Here is an 18,578-nt window from a genome sequence, read left to right as displayed (position 1 = left end):
TGCTCAATCAGATGTCTCTGAGAAGCCCATCAGCAGGACAGACAAAAAGGGACTTCTTCACACAGTGCATAGTTAAACTATGGAACTCACTACCACAAGATATAGTGATGGCCATCAGTTTGGATGGCTTTAAAAGGGGGTTGGATAAATTCCTGGAGGATAAGGATATCAATGGCTACTACTCCTGATGGCTATGTGCTACCTCCAGTATCAGAGAAAGTAAACCTTTCTGTAACTGGATTCAAGTACTGTATTTCCTAGTATCTGAGATTCTTTTAACTGGAGAAGAACGATGATTGGTTGAACTGTGACTCTCTGCCTGTGCCACATGTGCTCTTTCATGGAGACATGGCCCCTCCCCCTTAAGGCCAGGGGTCAATGATGTGATGCCCACTGCACCCCGGTTCAGAGCTACAAACTGATGTGTGTACGTTAAAACCTATTTTGAACAGGTTCTTCTTCCTTTCCAATGACGAGTTGTTGGAGATTTTGTCGGAAACCAAAGATCCTCTTCGCGTACAACCACACTTGAAGAAGTGCTTTGAGGGAATTGCGAAACTAGACTTTACAGAAAACATGGAGATTATAGGCATGATCAGTTCCGAGAAGGAAATTGTTCCTTTTATTAAGAAAATCTTCCCAGCGCATGCCAAAGTAATTTTTGCATATTATTATTGTTGTTCTTCTTCTTGTTGTTGTTATGGCCATAAAAATGTATTTTGGGGGAAATGCCTTCTGAAACTCCACTATAAGTTTTATTCATTCGATTAAACAGTGAAGAGCAATGGCAGAACCAGCATATGAATTAGAACGTGTCTTAAAAAGATGCATGGGAGTAATTGTTGCCAACAAAGAATTAGATTTGGTGATGCTTCAACTCCAGATGTTTACCGTGAGCTTTGCTTGCTCACATTCTGATGGGGCATCTGCATTATATCATTTTGAAACCCTTCTCTTCTGATGTTTTATCGTTTACCTGTTTTTCTTTTCTTTTCAGAGTTCAGAAAACCTGTTTTAAAAAAAGATTAAATGCCACAATTGAACTGTGCAATCGCTGCTGGTGTAGATGAGAACCTTCACAGAGCTGTCCCATAGCTTTTCAGCAAATATTATTCTCTGTTATAGCCCATACAGCTCACTCTAGACACTTCCTGTCTCTATGGTCTGCCCTTCCTCTTAAGGAAAGGACTCATCCACTTTAACCCTTTTCATTCTATGTGCATTACATTGCCATCTAGTTTCCCCACACCCCTCACTAAAACTGGAGCCCTGGGCAGGGGGCAATCAGAATAGGGACTGCAAAGGGGGGGAGAGTGTTTAACCTCCCCCAGACCATGCCATGCTTCCTACAAAAATCGCTCCCCCTCAAGATTTGCACTGGCAAAAGCTATGATTGGGTGCCGTTAAAATATCCACGTCTGTGGAAGTACCCAATTCCTTTTCAGAGAAGCACCTCTAATTAAAACCTTACTAACAACTGTATGCCATACTGCACAGGACCGTTTATGTGGCAAGCCCGTTGAAATGAATGCCTAGGTCAGCCTTCCTCAACTTAGTGTCCTCCAGATGTGTTGGAGTACAGCTCTGTTCAACTTCAGCCAGCTTGGGAGTTACTCTGGGCTCATCTACACCAAGCAGGATATTCCACGGTGGCCACAGCTAGACCTAAGGTTTATCCTGGGATCATCCAGGGTTCGCCCCTGTCTGAGCACTGGATCCCCTGTGTGTCACCTAGATGAACAGGTTTGACCCCTGGGTGATCCAGGGATAAACCTTAGGTCTAGCTATGGCCTGTGAAAGCGGTATATAAAAGGCAGGAGCCACAGTACTGCTTTATAGCGGTATTGAAGTGCACTGACAACTGTCGGGGCCAGCTGACACAGACCCTATACCGCTTTTGTACCACTTTCATAGAGCTGCTTGGTGTAGATGTGTCCTGGGCCCCAACAGTTGTCAGTGCACTTCAGTACCACTATAAAGCAGTAGCATAGATCCTGCAGTGCACTTCAATACCGCTATAAAGCAGTCGTGTGGCTCCTGCCTTTTATATACCGCTTTCATAGGGGAATATCCAGCTTGGTGTAGATGAGCCCACTGCAACACATCTGGAGGGGGCTAGGTTGTGGAAGACTGGCCTACATACCTTCCCTTCAGTGTCCAAATGTTCTTTCTCGCCGTGAATGTTTTCTTTCCACCGTTGTATATTTCTGGATCCCAGTGATTCTTTGTGTTCACATGTTTATGGTTTGTTTTTATTTTTAAGGGCATGGTTGAGAAATGGCTGTTGCAAGTAGAAGAAATGATGTTGGGCAGTATTCGAAAAGTCATAGAGAATGGCATTGGAGGGTATGACGAGGTAACAACCCATTCACAAATGCCGTATAAAGACATACTTGTATCTAAGACATCTTAGAGAGTCAATGTGGTATAGCGGTAAGAGTGTTGGACTGGGACCTGTGTTTTAGTCTCCAGTCAGCCATGAAACTCACTGGGTGACGTTGGACCTGTTATTGACTCTCAGCCTAATCTACCTTATAGGATGTTGTGAGGATTAAGTGTGGAACAGGAGGAGAATCATGTACTCTGCCTTGAGATCCTTGGAGGAAAAGGCAGGCTATAAATGTAACAAAAAATTCATTCTAACTAAGGTAGCTGAAATGCAAATGCAGTATTATTATTTATTTAAAATATTTATATCCCGCCCTATATCACTAAGATCTCAGGGCTGTGTACAGATAAAAACATACAGTATAAAACAATAAATATACACAGTTAAAAACAAATTAAACCATAATCCAAGTTAAAACAATATATAATTTAAAAGCAATAGATGCAGTTAAAACAGTTAAAACAATGTACCAGTGAGTTTAACCATCAAGGGCTTTGTTAAAAAGCCATGTTTTCACTTGGCGTCGAAATGAAATCAATGTTGGTACCAATCGGGCCTCCAAGGGGAGGGCATTCCACAGTCGGGGTGCCACCACAGAGGAAGCCCTCTCCCTTGTCCCATCATAACGTATATGTTGTATTGGTGGGATGCAGAGAAGGGCTCCTCCAACAGATCTAAGGTCTCGGGCAGGGATATATAAGGAGAGGCGCTCTCTCAAGTATCGAGGTCCCAAGCCGTTTAGGGCTTTAAACGTCATTACCAGCACCTTGAATTCCGACCTGAAGCATATAGGCAGCCAGTGCAGTTCCTTTAAAACCGGTGTTATGTGGGCTCTGTAAGATGTACCTGCCAGCAGTCTAGCTGCTGCATTTTGCACTAGCTGCAATTTCCGCGTGGTCTTCAAGGGCAGCCCCACGTAGAGTGCATTGCAGTAGTCTAATCGGGAAGTTACCAGTGCATGCACTACTGTGGCTAGGTTGTCCCTGTCCAGGAAAGGCTGACCCCAAGTACTCTGTGCCACAGAGTCCACAGTACTTTAAATGGCCCATTGATAAATGCTGTATTTATGTATTTTAAATGGTACATTTATCAGAAATGAATAAGAAAGCTTAGGAGTCTTGTTTATAAAGTTAATTTGGCTTTCAACTTTATCATATATGCCAATCCTTCCTTGTGGTTGTTCATTGGCTTCACATGACCATTTTCCTTGGTTGATATCATGCGTACGTAAACCTCATTGTGTATAGCCAAAGGCCTTTACAATGTATAAAAATGTTTAAAAGATACCTTTCTCGATTTAAATAAAAATTACAGACTCAACAAAGCTGTTAGGAACAAATCGTGTTTGCCATCCACTGAAACAGTTGACCACTCAAAACAAAACAAAACAAAAAAGATTTATAGTACATCATATTTCTTGATGTGGCAGGACCACAGCTTGGTTGATATCAACGCTAGTTGACTTTTTATTAGTGACTTTGTAGTCGTTGACCCAGAGGAAAGGAAGTCTTTTTGGTGTTGTCATTGTTAAATGATAAGAAACCTTCTTATTTACTACAAATTACTATTATTATTATTATTATTATTATTATTATTATTATTATTATTATTATTTTCCTGCCTATATACAAAATACTCTAGGGCCATTTCTACACCTGCCTTTTTTCCTGGGATCATCCCTGTGCATCCAAATGACACACAGGTTGATCCCGGGAGCCAGCAGGGACGATCTCTCCATTTTCCTGGGATAATCCTTAGGGGTAGAAAGGGCCTAGGTGTCCTTCAACTATTGTTTAAATCTACCTATCTGCCTTCTGTCCATCCCAAATTTCAATTCAAGTTTGTAAATCATAGAGATGTTTTTGAAAACGTTGCTCCACCCACACTTTTCAGAATAGGACCGTTACTTTTCACATTCAGATCCCAGGCCCATGGTTGGAATCTGATGTTGTTCTTCATTGTGTTTTTGGACAGGTTCCCAGGAATAAGTGGGTGCTGCAGTGGCCAGGACAAGTAGTGATCTGCGTATCGTCAATCTTCTGGACAAAAGAAGTAGCAGAAGCCATACAGGAAAAAACATTACCTGTAAGATCTCTTAATAAATAAACAAAAAGCATGCAATATATTGTTTGATGGCTGTATTAGACAGTAAATGGCATTTCGTGCATGTGCTGATAAATTTATAGCTTAGCAGTGTTCAATGCTATTACGCAGATCACTTTTCTAAACAAACTGCAGTGCCAAACTACGAACGGGAAGACCCTGATTAATTTGCCCTCCTACATTTTGAAAACCTTCCATATTTTATGCTGCATGTCTATCAAAAGATTAATCCAACAGCGCTTACATTAAACTAATGTATTGCTGTTTATTTAACTGATATCCTGTCTCTCTTCTGGGATGAAATCCAAGTTAGTCTACATGGGCTCTTCCTGTTGGCCTCCCGTCTCGTCACAGACCCGATTAGGAACTGTTTAACTCTAGCAAGGTTGCTCTGTCATGTGCCTTCAGTCTGTGCTCTGGGATTGTGTCAGAGTTAAAAGGAAAGTGGCTGTGGCATAGGGGGTAAGAGCTTGAACTGTCAACGAGGAAGCTGTTGTTTTTCTTTTACTGCCGTTTCTTTGTTGTATTGTAAGGATAGGTTTTTAATTTGTTGTGATATATGTAAAGGAAGTCAGGGTCCACCTGACAACCCTGCAAGGTAGGCTCCTGGACCAAATGTCCCAAACTCCCAAGTAACCCACCTCCCTGCCCTGTCCACAACCGGGACGAGCCAGATGTTCACGGGAATAAACCACAGACCCACATTTAGGGACCAAAGCAACTTTATTGCAATCACTAAAACTAACACATAAGGCCTTGGTCGTAAAACAGCCCCTTAAAAAGTAGGAAGGGGGAGAATAAGGAAAGGGAGGGGAAGGGCCTGGAGGGAATGTGGGCAAGGAAGAGTGAGGAAAGAAAGTGAGGAAAAGCTCTAATACTTAGCCATTACCCTAAGAAGCATTCATACGACCCCACACCCAGCCAAAATCCGGCTGGCCTTCTCCAAAATACCCAAACACGTTAAAACATAAAAACCCTTTCTAACTCTGGGCAACCTCAGTGGTTGCCATGGTCCTGACCTTCCCACTTGACATACGCACACACCACCAAGGAAGATGGAGAGTCTTCATCATAGAGCTTTTTATCTCTTTTTGGGACCCCCGGTCCCATGACCTGAGTAGACCAACCAGAGCCCTTCCCGGGCTACAGCCCACCCCCTTCCCATAGGGGCCAAGCCACAGCTGAATCCCGTTAGTTTGTCCACCGCCCTGATAATCTCCAGGTGCCGGTGGGAGTTGGACTGGCACGAGGCAAGGATGACCTTGGCTGGCAGCCACCAAAGCCTGGCACAGCCAGTTTGAACAATAGACCATAGACCTTACCTACGGGCAGATCTTACAGCCCCATAGCAACAGCAAGTTAAAGGTACAGATTTGCTCCCCTATCCTTCACAATATATATACAAATAGGGATGTCGAAGCACACCATCCAAGGGGTCGTGGAGCTGGCCAGGTTTTCATCAGCTTGGCCCCTTGGACTTTGGCTCGCTTTCCCGCAAGCTGGCCCAACTTGATCAGCTTGCAGATTTACCATTGCCTTCCCCCTCCCCCGCCGCCCCAATAAATAGGAAGTTGCACAATTTCTGGTCGCAATGTACATAACGTGTGCAAATTTTATCGGGTGGAATTTGTGCCAATTACACAGGTTGCAGCTGCAATTTGCACAACTTTTTATTTATGGGGGGGGGGGTGGAAACACATGAAAAAAGTTCCTAAATTTTGGGGAAGACCCATGGCTTGGCTCACGAATGTAAGCCGAGCCGGGCAGGCAGAGGCATTTGTCAGGCCCCCAAAGGGCCAGATTTGCAAATGGCGGCATCCATATTGGTAAATCACTTTGAATATGAGCTATCGTTGAAAAGCAGGGTGTAAAGGCCGAAATAAATAGATGACAAAATAATGAATTGCATGAATTTGCAGATTTAATTCTTTTAAGCTGTGTTCTAAATATCCCCATACTTAAAAGAAATAAGTCAATGCTCCTTTGAAATAACACTTTCCTCCTCTGCTTTTTTTTTTTTTTGCGGCAGGCATTTTTGGAGAAAAGCAACAAGCAGATTGGAGAAATAGTTGAGCTGGTGAGAGGAAAGCTGTCAGGCGGGGCCCGGCTGACCCTGGGGGCCCTCACAGTCATCGACGTCCATGGTAAATGGAGAAAGTGTTTCTCCATTTCATATTGTTTCACGAACAATATGAAATGAGAAGCTGAAATAGCCCTTCCAAATAAAATAGAGCGTGAGTTAGGATGAGGGATGAGGTGAGCTTTTGAGAAGGAGTTAAAAATGCGGTCAAAAATACAACCCAACATATCCTGACCGAAATTGGAGCCACCAGCCTCCGCTGGCTTCACCCAGAAAATAAGATTGTAAAATGTTTGAGAGTATATCGCTAACCAAATTTGGCACATCCTGCAACATCCTTTGAGCTAATGAAAACTAAACATCTGACCTAAATAGTGAGGGGGGGTTGAGGACGTTTCTTCGTTTCTGCAGCACGTGATGTAGTTGCAAAACTGGCGGAGGACGAAATTTCAGATCTGAATGATTTCCAGTGGATTTCCCAGCTGAGATATTACTGGGAAGACGGAGAAGTGATGGTCCGAATGATCACCACTGAAGCCAGATATGGTTATGAATACCTGGGCAATTCTCTGCGGTTGGTGATAACTCCGCTGACAGACCGATGCTATAGGTAAAATTTCACTTTGCAGGATACTTATGGATCACACAGAGCTAGGGCATTGATTCTTTAGGGGACAGGCCAAAGGTTGGGGCTGGAGGGTGCAGGGGGTAGGTGGGAGGACATCATTTGATAGAACCCAAAGCAACAACACTCACACCCACCCACACACCCTAAACATACAGACACGTACACACCTATCTACAGAAGGTTCAGGACAACTAAAACGAAGGACTTCTTCACACAGCACATAGTGAAACTATGGAATTCGCTACCACAAGATGTAGAAATGCCCCCCAATTTGGATGGCTTTAAAAGGGGGTTGGATAAATTCCCGGCGGAGAAGGCTGTCAGTGGCTGCTACTCCTGATGGCTGTGTGATACCTCCAGTCTCAGAGGCAGTAAGCCTGTGTGCACCAGCTGCTGGGGAACATTACAAAAACTAGATTAACAACTGTTACCCAGAGGACCTTCTCTTCTGCTGCTCCCAGACTGTGGAATGGCCTGCCGGAGGAGATTCGCCAACTTGACAGTCTTTTAGAATTTAAAAAAGCAATAAAGACTGATCTATTCCGGCAGGCCTATCCAGTGGAATTTTAGAATGCTTTCAGGGTGTTTTAATCATGTATGGTATGTTTTAATTCGTTTTAATGTGTATTTTATCTCATGTTTTTATACTGTTTGTTTTACACTTTGAATTGTTTTAGTTTTTGTGAACCGCCCAGGGAACTTCGGCTATTGGGCGGTATAAAAATGCAATAAATAATAACAACAACAACAACAACATGGGAAAATGGGCAGGCATGTGCTGTTGCGTGTCCTGCTGGTGGGTTCCTGGTCTACAGCTTGTTGGCCACTATAGGAACAGAATGCTGGACCCTGGGTCTGATCCAGCACGGCTCTTTTTACATTCTTATGTTCTTACATACACATGCATAACCAGCATCTCAGCATATAAAAATCAGCATATATCAACCAAAGTCTAAAGCAAAGGAGATGTTCATTTGTACCTGACAGTGTGTTTGAGAAGTGCTCTCTGTGTGTGTGTGTGTGTCTAGCTCTTATCTTTCTACCCATCTCAGGGGAGCAAAACTTCAGGCCCTGGGGCCCAAACCAGCCCACCTGGCTTCCCCAGACAGATTACACCCCCCATTCCCCGCCCTCACTGAGCTTTGGGGTGGTTCCCCAGCTTTTGTGCAGTTTCTCTCCTATTCTAAAAGGTTGAAATGCCTCTCCCAAGGCTTAGTTACTGGCACTAAGAGCTGTAAGCTAAAATATGCTGATATATTTGCCTCCATCCTCTCCACCACCAGAATGTGGCCTCCAAGAGCTTCTCCAAAACGTTATTTGACCCCTAGGCTGAAAGAGGTTTAGCACCCAACCTATCTTAATGTACTTTGTGCTTATTCTCTCCTCGTTCTGTGTTAGGACATTGATGGGGGCTTTGAAATTAAACCTGGGAGGTGCCCCTGAAGGACCTGCTGGGACGGGAAAAACCGAAACAACCAAAGATCTGGCAAAAGCGCTGGCCAAGCAGGTACCTGAAATCTCTCCTTTTCTTTAGAGGCTTAAAAAGTTAGGTTTCAGGGAGCATCTTCATATGCTGAAGTTGTGCATCAGAAGTCCATGGACATTCGTAGAAAGAGCACAGGTCTAGTGATCACTCCTGATAATTCATGCATGTCATTCACATCCCAGGAACTTCCTTGGAGATTGTAGGAAGTCAAGTTGAGTTAACTGCAGAAAAGCCCTCTCTCCTGTCCTTGTTAGTGGTGCCTGAAGGGACTGGCACAAATTCAAGCCTAGACTCTCTGGGGAACAGAGAAGCACAGCCATTCAAATTAGACCCACCTAAATTAGACCCCCTAGGGGAGAAGATATTTATAGTATTAATGACAAAAGAAATTATCCACCTTAATGATGCACCTAGACTCTTCAACTAGTCATGGGTGTCCTTTTGGCCTCTTCTTAATGCCATTGGAGACAACAACCTAGTCCAGATGTAATGCTAAACCATCATTTAGTACTACAGGAATGTGCTTGTTTGCACCTGAACATTACAGGAATGAGCCTCTTTTCGCCTTCGCATGCGTAAGGGGGGGGATCTGAACTTAGGGAACAACCTAACTTGGTGCTGGGAAATAGCTTGTTCTTACTACTTTTAATGGAAACAAACTACGATCAAACTGTGACCGTGGTAAGGGGAGGGTGACATCTGGTGGAGGGATGAACAGGTACTTCCTCAGCTAAGTTAGAATTATTTTGGTGTGTTTCCTTGAACCAAACTACATGTGATATGCCAACTAGTGCTACTGTAGTCAGATGGACCTTCTTTAGCTTGAAAATCCATGAAGGCAAACACACGTCTGAAACCCTACAGGGGAGAAAAAGAAATCTGGGAGGTGACGTTTTCCTCAGTAGGCAAGTGAACTATAAGATCTTCTCCTGTCAAATTTCTGCTTATCACACAACTGTGAAAGGTACAGGAGCCACACCAGGAAAGGGGGGAAAACACTCGTTGGCAACATTATTGTCAGCAACAACTTTGTATTAACTTTGAACGATATGTTTTGCGATTTGTTTTAGTGTGTTGTCTTCAATTGCTCCGACGGCCTTGATTACAAAGCCATGGGCAAATTCTTTAAAGGACTGGCACAAGCCGGAGCTTGGGCCTGTTTTGATGAGTTCAACCGGATTGAGGTAATTTTGTATTAATAGAGATTATTTATTTATTTGTGACACTTATATTCTGTTGAATATAGTAAAATTCATCAGTGGTTCAGAATGAATATTAAAAGACATTTAATTACAAAAACACAACATTAAAACATTTTCAAATCCAGTAAAACTAGGAGCAGTAAAATGGAGCAGCAGGGAAAGTCTGGGTGAACAAGTGCATGTCTACACAATTCATTTATCCTGGGGTCGTCTCTAGATCATCCCAAATGATGCACAGGGGATCTGAGGGTCAACCGGGGGTCAACTGGGATCCCAGGGTCAACCAGGGACGACCACAGACTTTCCCCCGGATAATTGAAACCGGGGATTTCCTGGTTTTTCCATGGTCCTGGGACAACACACACACCTTATCCTATAGACTACATGTTTTCCATGCAAAATATCCCAGGACGAGTCCCAGGGAAAGACTCATGTCTGAAAACCTGAAGATTTACTGCCAGTCAGTGTTGACAATACTGAGGTAGCTGGGACCAGTTGTCTCCCTTGGTATAAGGCTGTTTCCTATATTCCTAAAATTTCTGGCTGTAGCCCTTTTGTCATTGATTCCTTCCAGTATTTCAAAGGATCGTGATTTATATGTAAACAGCCTCCAGCATGGGAAAAGCAAACCCTAATGTGAACACATTATATGAGCTTTTATGTTACTGCTTTTTATCTCTGAAGCTTTATTTGATTGATTTTTCTTGTTAGGTTGAAGTGCTGTCTGTAGTGGCACAGCAGATCCTCAGTATTCAGCAGGCTATTATTCGGAAGCTCAGAACGTTTCTCTTTGAAGGCACAGAGATTTCCCTTAATCCAACCTGTGCGGTCTTCATCACTATGAATCCTGGTTATGCTGGACGGGCAGAACTTCCTGATAACTTGAAGGTAAATTGTGTCCTCTTCTGGTGAAGCTGAGACCGGGCAAGGCCTGAAGGACCTTGATCTGGAGTAAGTGGTGAGCAGAAATAGGTAGGTGGATGCAGGCATCGATATCAGGGAGAAGGCATCTCGTAGCAGGTTTCCAAAGAGGAGCTGAGAGTCACATTTCAGGACCTGGGACAGCACCCAAGGATTGCAGAGGTTACTCTGACTAGCTAAACATGCCTAGCTCTCCAGAAGAGTTCACCTCAGACTTTCTTAATGGTCTTCTCAATAACATATGAAGATCTTTTTATTCTCCCGGGCTTCAAAAATCCACGGTCTTAAAAGCTGGATTTTTATCCACTGATTGTATGTTGTTTATTTTAAGCTGTACTTTTAATTTAAAACTACCTTAATTATTTTTTTAAAGTATTGTACTTCATCATTTCATCTTTGTGGAGCTGCCCAGAAAATGATGCTCTTAGGAAAATGTTAACTGCAGTGTCTTCACTAGCTTGCTAATGTGGATATAATATTATGAAATGAAATATATCTATGATTCTATATTCAGTTCTACCTACACATTTACTCTTCATGGGAGTCACTTCGAACATCATTTGGAAAAGTGGCAGCCAAATAAATATTGTGTTGGTTGTTGATGGAGAGCACCTGCCAATCAGTGTGGATGATACTGAATGAGATAGACCAATGTTTTGACTTGGTAGGAGGTAGCTTCCTATGGTCCTATGTGTGGACAATAAAAATCCTGTAAGGGTACAATCCTATGCAGGTTAGACAGAAAAACGTCCTACAACTCCCATGCTGGCTCGGGCATGCTGGGAGTTGTAGGATTTTTTTCTGTCTAAACCTACATAGCATTGCGCTCTAAATTGGGTCAAGTAATGTGTGGCCTGCAGGCTGCGTGCAACCCCCTGTCCATTTTTGTGGCCTTTACTGTCTGCCCCTACTCACTGCCACTGCTGAATCTGCAGCGATCCAGATTTTACATTAGAATCATAGAATAGTAGAGTTGGAAGGGGCCTACAAGGCCATCAAGTCCAACCTCCTGCTCAATGCAGGAATCCACCTTAAAGCATCCCTGACAAATGGCTGTCCAGCTGCCTCTTGAAGGCTTCTAGGGTGGAGAGCCCACCACCTCCGTGGGTAATTGGTTCCACTGTCGTACTGCTCCAACAGTTAGGAAGTTTTTCCTGATGTCCAGCCAGAATCTGGCTTCCTGTAACTTGAGCCCGTTATTCCATGTCCTGCACTCTGGGAGGATCGAGAAGAGATCCTGGCCCTCCTCTGTGTGACAACCTTTCAAGTATTTGAAGAGTGCTATCAGGTCTCCCCTCCAGGCTAAACCTGCCCAGTTGTTTCAGTCTCTCTTCATAGGGCTTTGTTTCCAGACCCCTGATTAGTGTGTCATGTGAAACACTGAGCGCACAATGTGATCAGTTATTTATTGTTTCCTCCTGCTGTGCTTCTTTAGGCTTTATTCCGTACAGTAGCCATGATGGTCCCAGATTACGCTTTGATTGGTGAAATTTCACTTTATTCAATGGGATTCCTTGATTCCAGAAGGTAAGTTAGTCAGGGTATGTTCATCTAGGGCTGTTTTTTTACATTTAAAAACCTCGGCTTCATGTACTATACACGAAACTCCCGCCCAGGGACAATGTGTGAGCAACAGAAGACCTCTTGGAGTCTTGCTATATATGGAAACGCTGTGATTTTCTGCCATCTGGGCTTCACATTCTAAGGCCACAATCCTATGCTTGTTTAGACATATAACTTCCAACATGCCCCAGCCAGCGTAGCTGGACATGCTGGGAGTTGCAGGACTCCCCACCTTCTTTCATATAGTCTAATGCTCAGATTATTGTGTATGTGCCTTCACTTGTGGGTGTAACATCAGAGAATGCACATTAAAAAAGGAGCCCCTATAACTGACTCAGAAACATATTTGGTTGTTTGGCTGCTGTGCCATATTGCTACCATTGTGCTGAATTTTTTTGGGTGAAAATTCACGGTTGAATCATGTTTTCCAAATGACCCGTCAAAACCTCATTTTTCCCCCTATGCTGGCTTGCTCCAGTTCACTGCCCTTCTTGGCAGCTACCTTGGTTCTACTTTTCAAAAAGCGTTTCCCCCCCTTTTTTGCTACGTAATCCAGCCAGTCAGGGAACACGTAGCTGGCAAGGTGATGTTAGTGAGCCACGGTTGCCAAACAGAATAAAAGGACAACGTTGTTTGTTTTCTGTTAAGCTATTGGTAGAGAGCAAGGTTTCATCTACGTATCATGGCTGAATGATGTGTTAACTCCAACCCTGTTCAGATGACACGCTAAGCCACGGTGGTTAAGCATTTCGAACTAAGCATTATGGCTTAGCGTGTTGTGTGAAACATTCCTAATCATAACTACGGTTTAAATACGCTCACTAACCATTTGCTGCAAAAGGGTTAGTGGCCTAACCATGGCTTATGTCATGTCTAACCCTACTGCCTCTGTTTTGGGAGAAGATGTTTCAGGTAATCAATCAGAATCAGATTCAGAACTAGAAGACGCAGCGCCAGACACCAGCCAGCCTGTACCAGTGCAGGAGGAAGCTCTCACAGGCGATTCCCCAGCTGGGAGTCAGCCCTATCCAGAGCTTATTTCCTCAAGGCCAAATTCTACACACTCAGTGGGAAGTGAGGTGTCTTCCAGAGGTGACTGTCCCAACAAGCTAGCTGATGCTATGGTCCGCCGGAAGCTCAAATGCACAGCGCGGAAGGAAGGCGTGAGAAAGTCGGTTAGATTATGCCAGAACCTGCCTCCGCACCAGGTGCTCTGAAGTTACGGGCATTTGAGAAGTGGCTTCCTGTTCTTCTTGAATGGACAATTGTCATGCTTTGTTTGCATAGTTTTGCCTTAAGGGCCATTTCCAAGAGGTTAGACTCTCTTCAGATAGAAGAGACATTTATTGCTTAATAAAAGCTTTGTGGATTACTTAGCAAGCCTCATTTTCCTCCCATGGAAAGCAGGAGTGTTCTGAGAAACACGACAGCTTACCATGTTGTCTGAACAGGCCCTCTGTATTTTTTCAAACAGAAAATAACTTTTCAGTTATTAATTTATTGTTACTCGTTCAAGCCACAAGCCAAAGCAATAACATGTTCCAGTTATTAGTACCTTAGCCAGTAACATCCCCCAAATAAGAAGAAAAATCTTTCTCTTGGGTTTTCATCCATTATGAGCTATCCTTGAATTGTTTATAAACCGACTTGATTAAATCCACTTTAAACATTCTGCTGTTTATATAGAGTCACATTTTATCCTTCCCCCCCCCACCCTTGGTGTTTGGTGCCCATGAACGGTAATGTATTATTATCTTTCACAGCCTTGCCCAGAAAATTGTTGCTACCTACCGACTTTGCTCTGAACAGTTATCATCACAACATCACTATGACTATGGGATGCGTGCAGTAAAATCGGTTCTGACAGCAGCAGGAAACTTAAAATTGAAGTACCCAGATGAAAATGAAAGTGTATTGTTGCTTAGGGCCCTGCTGGATGTTAACTTAGCTAAATTCTTGTCTCAAGATGTCCCTCTGTTTCAGGTAAGATAACAGATGAAGTCAGTTAGATGCTGATAATGCTACTTGCTTCTATATAAATGCAGGCAGACCAATATTGAGTGTGCGGTCATGATGAACTTTTTTTCTTTTTTCATAACAGCTTGAAACAAACTTGTGGGCATTTTTCCTCCCAGTAGCCCTGCTCTTAAATTACATTCTCTCCTTTCATTTCACAGGGCATCATATCTGATTTGTTTCCTGGGGTGGTTCTTCCACAACCTGATTATGAGCTCTTCATCAAGGCACTGAATGATAACATCAAAGAAATGAATCTTCAGCCGGTTCCATGGTTTATTGGGAAAATTATTCAGGTTTCTTTGTTATTAATATTTACACATAGGAAAACTATTCAGCAAAACCTTCTTATCCATATAGATAAAGCTGAGATCCATCACAAATTGTTGCAGTACAGGCTCATTCCATACTCCTGTTCAGGGTTCCAGCCAGCCAATTCAAGCAGACTAATCTACTCCCTCATCCCCCCCCAATTAATGGCCAATAGACTTTTCAATGTATTGGGTGGAATCTTCAGTGATGTTGGTTTCACTTGCAGATTGACATTTATTTATTTATTTACAATATTTATATACCGTTCCCCACGGAAAAATTCAGAGTGGTGTACAAGATAAAATAAAAACAGAATAAAACACTTTAAAATAGATTTTAAAAGAAGCAAAATGTACAGTAAACCATGGCTCGTCATTAAGGAAAGGCTTCCTGGAATAATGACATTTTCAGGAGGCGTTGAAAGGAATACAAAGTTGCCGTCTGCCTGACCTCCAGAGGTAGGGAATTCCATAGGAGGGGGGCCACCACACTGAAGGCTCTTCCCCTGGTGGACCCCAATCGGCAGAAGGGCCTATGTGGAACCCCCAGGAGCAGGCCCTCGGATTACCTCAGTGACCAGGCAGGTTGGTAGGGGAGAAGGTGCTCTCTCAGGTATCCTGGTCCCAAGTTGTCTAGGGCTTTGTACACTAGTACAAGAACCTTAAACCCGGCCCAGTAGCGAATAGGCAGCCAGTGCAGTTCCCTCAGCAGAGGAGTTACTGTTGACTGTATGGAAAGGGGAACAATGTTCATTGTCTTTCTCGGTTTATGGCAGCACAATCCAGATTTATACAGTCCCTGCGAAATGGGACAAACTGTGGCTCAAAATGCATTGGGGTTTTGCTCATTTTTTGAATACATTCAATCAACCTCTTCACCCTTCCGTTGGATTCCTCTCGCCTTTGCAAGATGGAAGCTAAATTTGATTGAGGTTGAAATTCAGTCGTGCAACTTATTTATTACAGCAATGTCATTGGTGCAGATTTATGAAATGATGATGGTCCGGCACGGCTATATGATTGTTGGGGACCCGATGGGAGGCAAAACCAGTGCCTACAAAGTGCTAGCTGCAGCACTTGGGGATTTGAGCCAAGGTACGTATGAAATGAATTCTGACCAATACCTTCTTAATTAAAAAGAGTACTGGCTTCTTCCCTTTCATCTCGAAAGATAAAGCTTACATCTAGTGAGTTGTGTTTTTTTAAAAAACTATTATTATTTGCCTTGAGCTGTTGGACTGCAGAGATGTGGCTAATGAGAGTTCTAAGTAGATAATAATAAATTGCAAATTTTGCTGTTACTAGGCTACACCACAGAAGAGAATGTGGATAATTAGGGAGCATAAAACAACAACTAGAAAGCTTCCACTGGCAGAAACATGCCTGCCTGAATCCAAAACTGGAATGAATAGGCAATAAAATCACTTGAGCATTTTCTTAAGCTGAAGCCAACTTTGTGCCCAGTGTTCTGCAAATATTGGACAATTCCCTGGAAACTCCCAAAAGTGATTTCCTCAGCCTGACATCTGCTCATCAGATATTTATTTATTCAATGTATTTATGAATTGCTCCCCCATTCATGAGGGCTCAAGTCAATTTACAATTAAAAAATAAAATAAAATGCAAAAAATCACCAACTGCTCAAACAAGGCAGATAAAATTACGGAGATTACAATAAAACAAGAGAACTCTTTAAAATCAAGTAATGCCATTAATCACTGAAAGTCTGGCAAAACAACATCGTTTTTACCACCAGCCTAAAGGCCAATAGTGAAGGAGCCTCGTGCGGGGAGAGGGAAGAACCAGGGGTGGATCTGTGTGAGAAAGGACTTGTGAGCTTGGTTCTGGTACCAGCGACAAATTCCTGGGCTCAGCATGGGCTCATAAGCACCCTGTTCCTTAATTCTTAGCATATATCGATCCACTTGAGACCCTGTTTAGCTCCTGGCTCTGGTTGGTGGTAGGGATGTCTGTTCCTGGGAAATCCAGTTCTTTTTTTGACTCGCCAAAGTTTTACAGTGTGTATGACTCGATTTGCATTTGTGAGCTGAGCTGTGGTCTTTCCCCTGAACTACAGGTACTTTTTTGCAATTTTTTCACAGGTTCTGCGATTTGTGCAAATTTCTAGGCAGTTCGTGCAAATTGTGGCCAAATTTGTGCAATTTGCTCTGATATTTGTGCAAATCTCAGTCAAATTTGCCCAATTGGCTCTGAAATTTGCGCAAATTGCAGAACTTGCAAGAAAATGTGCCAAATGCCCATGTTGAACTGGCCTGACTCTGGGCCAGTTAAGAGATGTTTGAGTCAGGAATACACCAAATCTGTTTGGATTTGACAAACAGAACAATGGGAGAAAATAACACACAATTAAGGTACAACATTTAAATTGGTTGTGAAAAATAGCTTCCAATTAGCAAGGCTTTAGGTACCAATATATTCTGCTGATTTTGCCTTCTGACTAATCAGAGACACACTTTTTTTTCCTTAGACAGCTCGACAGAGGAATCTGCAGTCGAATATAGAATTATTAATCCCAAAGCTATCACCATGGGGCAGCTGTATGGCTGTTTTGACCCTGTGAGCCATGAGTGGACAGATGGTGTTCTTGCAACCACTTTCAGAGAACAGGCATCTTCCACAACAGAGGACAGGAAGTGGATTATCTTTGATGGTCCAGTAGATGCTGTTTGGATAGAGAACATGAACACAGTACTAGATGATAACAAGAAGGTAACTATTTTTTTCTGCGCTACTTGAGTCTATGAGGTTGCATCAATATAATTTTATTGGTGCACGGTTAAGTGAGACACTAAGTGACACATGCTATTGGATGGATGAGCAAAATCATCAGTAATTCTGTTACAGTCTCTACCGCACAACTGGCTGAATCATGCTTACATGTAATTTTCATTCTAGCTGTGCTTAATGAGTGGTGAAATCATTCAGATGAGTGCAAAAATGAGCTTAATCTTTGAGCCAGAAGATCTGGAACAAGCATCCCCAGCGACAGTCAGCAGGTAAATTTTGCCAATGGAGCAAATAGCAGCTCTGTGTGTGTGTGTGTGTGTGTGTGTGTGTGTACGCACGTACGTGGGAGAGAGACACACAGGGCTCCTCTACACCAAGTAGGATATTGCACTATGAAAGCAGCATGAAAGCGGTATAGAAAAGGCAGGAGCCACACTACTGCTTTATAGTGGTATTGAAGTGCGCTGACAACTGTTGGGGCCCACTGACACATACCATATACTGCTTTTATACCATTTTCATAGTGTTATATCCTGCTTGGTGTAGATGTGTCACGAGTCCCAACACTTGTCAGTGCACTTCAGTACCACTATAAAGCAGTAGTGTAGATCCTGCAGTGCACTTCAATACCGCTATAAAGCAGTAGTGTGACTCTTGCCTTTTATATACCGCTTTCATAGTGGAATATCCTGCTGGTGTAGATGAGCCCACAGAGAGAATTAGATCAGGGAAAGCTGAAGGGAGAAAAGGTTGAAATCCATGAATATTTCTACCACAATAAATGTGTTAGCAGTTAAGGTGCCACAAGACTCCCTTTTAAAAACACACACATAAAAAAATAAAACATAGTGCTTCATCAGAAGACTGAACCAGCTTGCGTAAGTTTTTCTTTTGCATTTACAAGCAAATCTGTTGCATCTAAATTGTTAATTGCTTCCAGGTGTGGCATGATTTACATGGAACCTCATCAATTAGGTTGGAAGCCTCTGAAGGATTCTTATATGAACACGTTGCCTCCGAACTTGCAAGACGTACATACAGAATTGGTGCGCAAGCCTAGTTCTATTTGTGTTTTTGGATATATGTTATGAAACCAAATGGGGGAGAGGGGAGGAATTGGATTGGTGTCCT

At 43.0% G+C, this 18,578-nt stretch overlaps 1 protein-coding gene across 1 annotated transcript in view; it reads left to right on the top strand.

Moving 5' to 3' along the window:
- The window catches only part of DNAH3 (dynein axonemal heavy chain 3), a 94,559-nt gene that overhangs the window by 35,914 nt on the left and 40,067 nt on the right, over positions 1 to 18,578 (top strand). Inside the window, exons 24-38 of the mRNA XM_063143478.1 lie at positions 453 to 654; positions 2,264 to 2,356; positions 4,364 to 4,474; positions 6,522 to 6,636; positions 6,984 to 7,182; positions 8,599 to 8,707; positions 9,757 to 9,870; positions 10,600 to 10,776; positions 12,245 to 12,336; positions 14,136 to 14,355; positions 14,550 to 14,684; positions 15,683 to 15,794; positions 17,188 to 17,429; positions 17,616 to 17,716; positions 18,388 to 18,493. Coding sequence (XP_062999548.1) covers positions 453 to 654; positions 2,264 to 2,356; positions 4,364 to 4,474; positions 6,522 to 6,636; positions 6,984 to 7,182; positions 8,599 to 8,707; positions 9,757 to 9,870; positions 10,600 to 10,776; positions 12,245 to 12,336; positions 14,136 to 14,355; positions 14,550 to 14,684; positions 15,683 to 15,794; positions 17,188 to 17,429; positions 17,616 to 17,716; positions 18,388 to 18,493 — 2,128 coding nt within the window. The remainder of the gene's footprint in view (positions 1 to 452; positions 655 to 2,263; positions 2,357 to 4,363; positions 4,475 to 6,521; positions 6,637 to 6,983; positions 7,183 to 8,598; positions 8,708 to 9,756; positions 9,871 to 10,599; positions 10,777 to 12,244; positions 12,337 to 14,135; positions 14,356 to 14,549; positions 14,685 to 15,682; positions 15,795 to 17,187; positions 17,430 to 17,615; positions 17,717 to 18,387; positions 18,494 to 18,578) is intronic.

The sequence above is a fragment of the Elgaria multicarinata genome, chromosome 17, assembly GCF_023053635.1.
Source record: "Elgaria multicarinata webbii isolate HBS135686 ecotype San Diego chromosome 17, rElgMul1.1.pri, whole genome shotgun sequence".
NCBI classification, from domain to species: Eukaryota; Metazoa; Chordata; class Lepidosauria; order Squamata; family Anguidae; genus Elgaria; species Elgaria multicarinata.
The sequence above is the reverse complement of the archived record's forward strand: the minus strand, read 5'-3'. Positions and strand labels throughout refer to the sequence as shown.